This window comes from Microtus ochrogaster, unplaced genomic scaffold (genome assembly GCF_000317375.1).
Source record: "Microtus ochrogaster isolate Prairie Vole_2 unplaced genomic scaffold, MicOch1.0 UNK22, whole genome shotgun sequence".
Lineage (NCBI taxonomy): Eukaryota > Metazoa > Chordata > Mammalia > Rodentia > Cricetidae > Microtus > Microtus ochrogaster.
In genome coordinates, this window is record NW_004949120.1 from 349,899 (window position 1) to 355,537 (window position 5,639).

A 5,639-nucleotide genomic window follows, 5' to 3' on the forward strand; every position below is an offset into this window, starting at 1 on the left:
CCTCCCCCTCCTCCAATTAAGTCCCCCCCCTCAGCCCGAAGAGCAATCAGGGTTCCCTGCCCTGTGGGAAGTCCAAGGAACCCCCACCTCCATCCAGGTCTAGTAAGTTGAGCATCCAAACTGCCTAGGCTCCCACAAAGCCAGTACATGCAGGATCAGAAACCCATTGCCATTGTTCTTGAGTTCTCGGTAGTCCTCATTGTCCACTATGTCCAGAGAGTCCGGTTTTATCCCAGGCTTTTTCAGACCCAGGCCAGCTGGCCTTGGTGAGTTCCCAATAGAACATCCCCATTGTCTCAGTGTGTGGGTGCACCCCTTGCGGTCCTGAGTTCTTTGCTCGTGCTCTCTCTCCTTCTGCTCCTGATTTGTACCTTGAGATTTATGTCCGGTGCTCCAGTGTGGGTCTCTGTCTCTGCCTCTTTTCATCGCCTGATGAAGGTTAATATTCAGGAGGATGCCTATATGTTTGTCTTTGGGTTCTTCTTATTTAGCTTCTCTAGGATCACTAATTATAGGCTCAATGTCCTTTGTTTATGGCTAGAAACCAAATATGAGTGAGTACATCCCATGTTCCTCTTTTTGGGTCTGGCTTACCTCACTCAGGATAGTGTTTTCTATTTCCATCCATTTGCATGCAAAATTCAAGAAGCCCTTGTTTTTTACTGCTGAGTAGTACTCTAATATGTATATATTCCATACTTTTCTTCATCCATTCTTCCATTGAAGGGCATCTAGGTTGTTTCCAGGTTTTGGCTATTACAAACAATGCTGCTATGAACATAGTTGAGCATATACTTTTGTTGTATGATAAGGCCTCTCTTGGGTATATTCCCAAGAGTGGTATTGCTGGGTCCAGGGGTAGGTTGATCCGGAATTTCCTGAGGAACCGCACAACTCTGTCTTTTTAAGATGGAAAATCTTGGATAATATCTTAAGCTTTGGAAAAAAATCTTTGATAAAGCTTAGAGTTCCACAGACACCAGTACATTGTCCAGTAGTGACTTAATGCTTTGCAGCAACATCTGCCTTAAGACTCATCATTAAAGTAATAATCAACACAAATATTGTAGATCCTCACTTCCTAAAGTGTTCTTATATTCAATTCTAACTTGAGTGCTTTATCCAAATGGGGGGGGGGAATCTAGATTGGTTAAAAATGGAAAAGTTTGTGCCAATCTCTAATTTATGTGGACTGTAGACCATGTGTGGCAGGTGAGAGGGTGTGCCCACAGTCCAGCAGTCCTGTGGCTGCCCAGCAGGAGCTTGTGCTGTCTGTGTTTCTGCGTCCTGCTATGGCTGAAACCCACCCCAACTCCTTACACACAAGGGGCTGGTATTTTGTTCCCCAGTGGATTGTCTTTTTGACAATTCTTTCACATTTAGTCAACTCTGAAAGACATTTGTTTTCAGCAGTGAGGTTACTTGTGACATTTTTACTTGTGGCATGATTGTAATAGTCTTTGTATGTCTTCATCTCCTCCTTTATTATTTTATATATAAAATATAAAGATTCTTCTTGCTCTGACAATTACAATTGATTTTTCTCAATACATAAAAATTATGTCATCTCTTATTGGCCACATTAAAAAAATTCTTCTGAAAACTGGGTGATCTTTTAGAATATTTATTTTAGTTAAAAATATGGTACATCAAAGAGAAGCAGTTATTTTACACAAACAAGACACGAAGCTTTTTCATAGGATTGAAAATGGAGGCTAATGTGAATCTTAAATGGTTAAAGAGCCACCATTCCTTCTTCTATGCATGCAAGCACAAGGACTAGACTCTTCCTGGCAAACCAGAGGCCTGCTAGAAGTCAAGCTTAGAAACAGGGATGTCTCCAGGGAAATACTTCCTTTCCCATTTCTCTCTGAACCTTAGGTGCACTTCTTGCTTCAGGAATTCTACTACACGTGCTTGCTTCTGTGAAGGATTCTAACATGGTTTTACAAAAAGCTGTTTTCTTTACTGCTCCTCATAGACTTCCCAATGGGGTAAATTTTGAGGAGATCTGTGATTCATTTGGAATTGTGGGTAAAATTTATGACAAAGTTCAAGAGTCCTACAGAAACCACTATATTGTGGAGTAATAATTTACTGATGAACAATAAATAGTACCTTTAAAGTCATCACTACAAATGACAGATTCTCATTTTCTAAAGAAATATATCTTTATTGACTTTTGTCCCCTTTTCTTACAAAGCAGTTAAAAAACCCCTCCTCCTTGCTCTTGGTGTTAAGATGGTTGATACTCATGAGATGGCCTGTGGAATTATGTGTTTCTCTACATACCACAGACCAGTTTCATTGCTTGGTCCCATTTTTATAGGAAAGAATCCAAGTTTCGACAGATAATATATGCTTAGCTCCCTTCAAGAAGAACATTTGGTGGCTTAATGTCTAATTTACACTCAGTGATAAAGATAAACTTTGAATCTTACAGATTAAATGCCCACTTCCTATCATTGTGTAACTGTCTGGATACAGATGTACTAGATATATCTATAAATAAAATAGTGCTTTAATGTAACAATATTCTTTGGCTTATTTAAATGTATGTGGTGGACCCTCATAAAGGCTAAAACGAAAATGGCCCCACTATTATTGTCAATCGTAACACGGAGCTTGTGCGGAAAGTTCCTATGCTGCTGACTGTCAGCATCTCCAGGTCCACGATGTATTCTCTCGGTCCCGTTAGTGACTTCACAAGCACAAGCATTGCGCTCACAGGGCTTGTTTGCTAAAATAATGAGAAAAGAGGGGTGGAGAGAATGATTTTTCTGGGGCTAGAGTTTCTATTTTTCTTTAGCATACTTTCTACAACAACCAGGGGGAAATATAGGATAAAGAAGCATTGCTTAGTTCTTGCTTGCTTGAACCTTCATTCTTACCTTAACCCCGTCATCTGCACTGGCTCCAAGGTAAGGCTTTGCTTTCCAAATTCTTATTTTCCCACATTTCTTGATAACATGTGTTATCATTTCATACTTTCCTTCAATGTTAGCATTTCTCTACCCACAAAGTGAATCATTCCAGCCTTTTTAAAGAGTTCATGTAAGAGTCTGATAATCTTGGAACTGGCAAAGAAAATTGTCATTTTTCATTTTCTTAACATTGTGTGTTTATGTGGTGGTTTGAATGTAGTTGGCTACCCTAAGCCCATAGAGAGAGGCACCATTAGAAGGTGTGGATTTGTGGAGTAGGTGTAGCCATGTTGGAGAAAGTGTGTCACTGTGGCGGTGGGCTTTGTGGTCTCCTATGCTCAAGTTATGCCCATTGGAGACAGTTCACTCCCCCTGGCCTACATATCAAGCTGTAAAACTCCCAGATCCTTCTCCAGCACCATGTCTACCTGCATGCCGCCATGATGATAATGGACTAAGCCTCTAAACTGTAAGCCAGCCCCAATTAAATGTTTTCCTTTATAAAAGGGATATGACACCCTCACCTGGCCTCTGCAGGCACCTAGGCACACCCATGTTCACATACTTATAAAAATACATACATACACATAAATAATTTAAAAAATAGAAAAAGAGCCAGCTGGTGGTGGCGCACGCCTTTAATCCCAGCACTTGGGGGGCAAAGGCAGGAGGATATCTGTGGATTCGAGGCCAGCCTGGTCTACAAGAGCTAGTTCCAGGACAGGCTCCAAAAACTACAGAGAAACCCTGTCTTGAAAACCCCCCAGCCCCCAAAAAATTAGAAAAAGAAAAATAAGAAAGATGAGAAGAACTAAAAGCTTCATGGAGAACATGTGGGGGGGGGGGGCAGCAGCCTCCGACAGAGAAGCAGAATCAAATATTGGAACTGAAAAGTGGTTGTGGATTTAACATTATGCTAAAGGATGTCATTGGTGACTTTTCCCTGGAGCAGTGTCAGTAGAGTATTTGATGGAAAGACAAAGGAATGGCTGAGGGGTGAGGAAGCACAGAGCAAAGGGCACAGGAGAAAAGAGACAGTGGGACACCTAGGATTAAACGTTTGGAGGTGGGGGCAGTCTGTTGGAGTAGGGGTCCAGAGGAGATGCAATGAGAAGCACACAGTGCTGGGCTGGTCTTGACTGGCAATTATAAAATATCTTTGGAAATCAGAGGGACAGCACAGATGTACATTTGTACGGGATAGAATGGGTCATTTATGCCTATTAGCGTTAGTGCTGGTGTCAGTGGTTTCCAAACAGGAAGTGACTAATCTACTAAAAAGTAGGGTATAAGGACTTCCTAGATCTGAGAACGTTTGAGAACAAGGGCTGAAGAAAATGGTACGAAAGACACAGAGAAGCAGTTGGGTTGTTGAGCATACCGAGGACCTATCTGAAAGTGGAGCCTAAGCTTTGCTAATATTACCAGCTCACATGCTTGGTGGGGAATATGTGTGAATTACATCATTTCTCTGGGGCTGTTGCCCAGGGGAGTGGGGTGCTGGAGACAGTAGCTCACAGAGTGGGGGTGAGGACATGTAGGAAACAGGAGCATCGGCTACTGCCTGTGCCACTGAAGATCAAGATTCTCATGTGATACTGCGCTGAATGACAAGAAAGCTCAGGCCATGGTTGGGATCTGGGAGTTGGTGGCAGGGTGACATGGAGGTCATGGTGGACGAGATGGTCAGTAGTCCTCAGGTAAGGTTACAGAGGGAGGCTCTCATGATTTCTTCTTTACTTTAGTCCTCTTCTGAACAACTTGAGACATTCCTTCCATACTCTGTGAATGATCTTACCCACAACTGTGGCCTCTATTAGACCACAGAATCAAACAGTAGATTGAGCCAGGGTAAAATTATTAAGTAAAAAGCTCTTTGGAAGAAGGAACAGTGCACTGAATGTCTTCCCAGCTTCTCAAAGCAGCCAGCATAACACCCAGAACACAGTAGGTTTTCAGCTATGGCCTGCTGGCTGATCCTTCTGCATCAAATGCTGGCTACAGGTGGAATTCCAGCATAGAACTTTTGTAAGGAGTTGATTTTAATTGTGTGTTAAATATTCTTAGAGTACCAATTTTTATTGTTCTGTTATTTTTCTTATACTTAATTTGAGATGAATTCTTTCTCAGAACGTCAGATGGGCCTCAGACAGAGGCTGGCCTCAGACTTACTGGAGAGACCAGGTTGGCTTCAACTTTGCAGGGCTGATTCCTTCTCCTGAATGCTGAGATTTCAAGCATGTACATCCTGCAAATAATTTAAAATGTCTAATACTCTACAGAATTGATAATGTTTCACCTCATACATGAAAAAAGGATTTCCAGAGAATAAAAATAAATTTCAAAACGCCAGGTTTACTATAGAGAAAAAATAAACATGTTTGGACTTCATCTAACTGCGTATTGTTAGTATAGTTTATCTTTTTAAATGTTGGTTAAAAGGTCAAAAAATAGAAAGTTTATTGAAATATTTGAGAAGAGCTGTTGTGCTACCTTGCAGTTACTGATTAATGATTAATAAGCATCTGAACTGTGTGATACTCGTGTTGAGGCAACTTCTATAGCTCAAGTCTAAAACATCATATGTTAATGAAACCTATTCTTTCCTATTAAGAAAAATAAAAGCAATGGACAGTACTTTGAGTTGTGTTTTTTGCCTTAGAAATTGTCTCTGAGAGCCGGGCGGTGGTGGCGCACGCCTTTAATCCCAGCACT

General features: G+C 41.3%; 1 protein-coding gene across 1 annotated transcript in view; it reads right to left on the minus strand.

Annotated features, from left to right (window-relative positions):
- Positions 1-2,157: 2,157 nt before the first annotated feature.
- Efemp1 (EGF containing fibulin extracellular matrix protein 1) overlaps positions 2,158-5,639 on the minus strand; it is a 63,791-nt gene continuing 60,309 nt past the window's right edge. Inside the window, exon 11 of the mRNA XM_005367723.3 lies at positions 2,158-2,740. Within this exon, the coding sequence (XP_005367780.1) occupies positions 2,579-2,740 (162 nt within the window). The 3' untranslated portion in view covers positions 2,158-2,578. The remainder of the gene's footprint in view (positions 2,741-5,639) is intronic.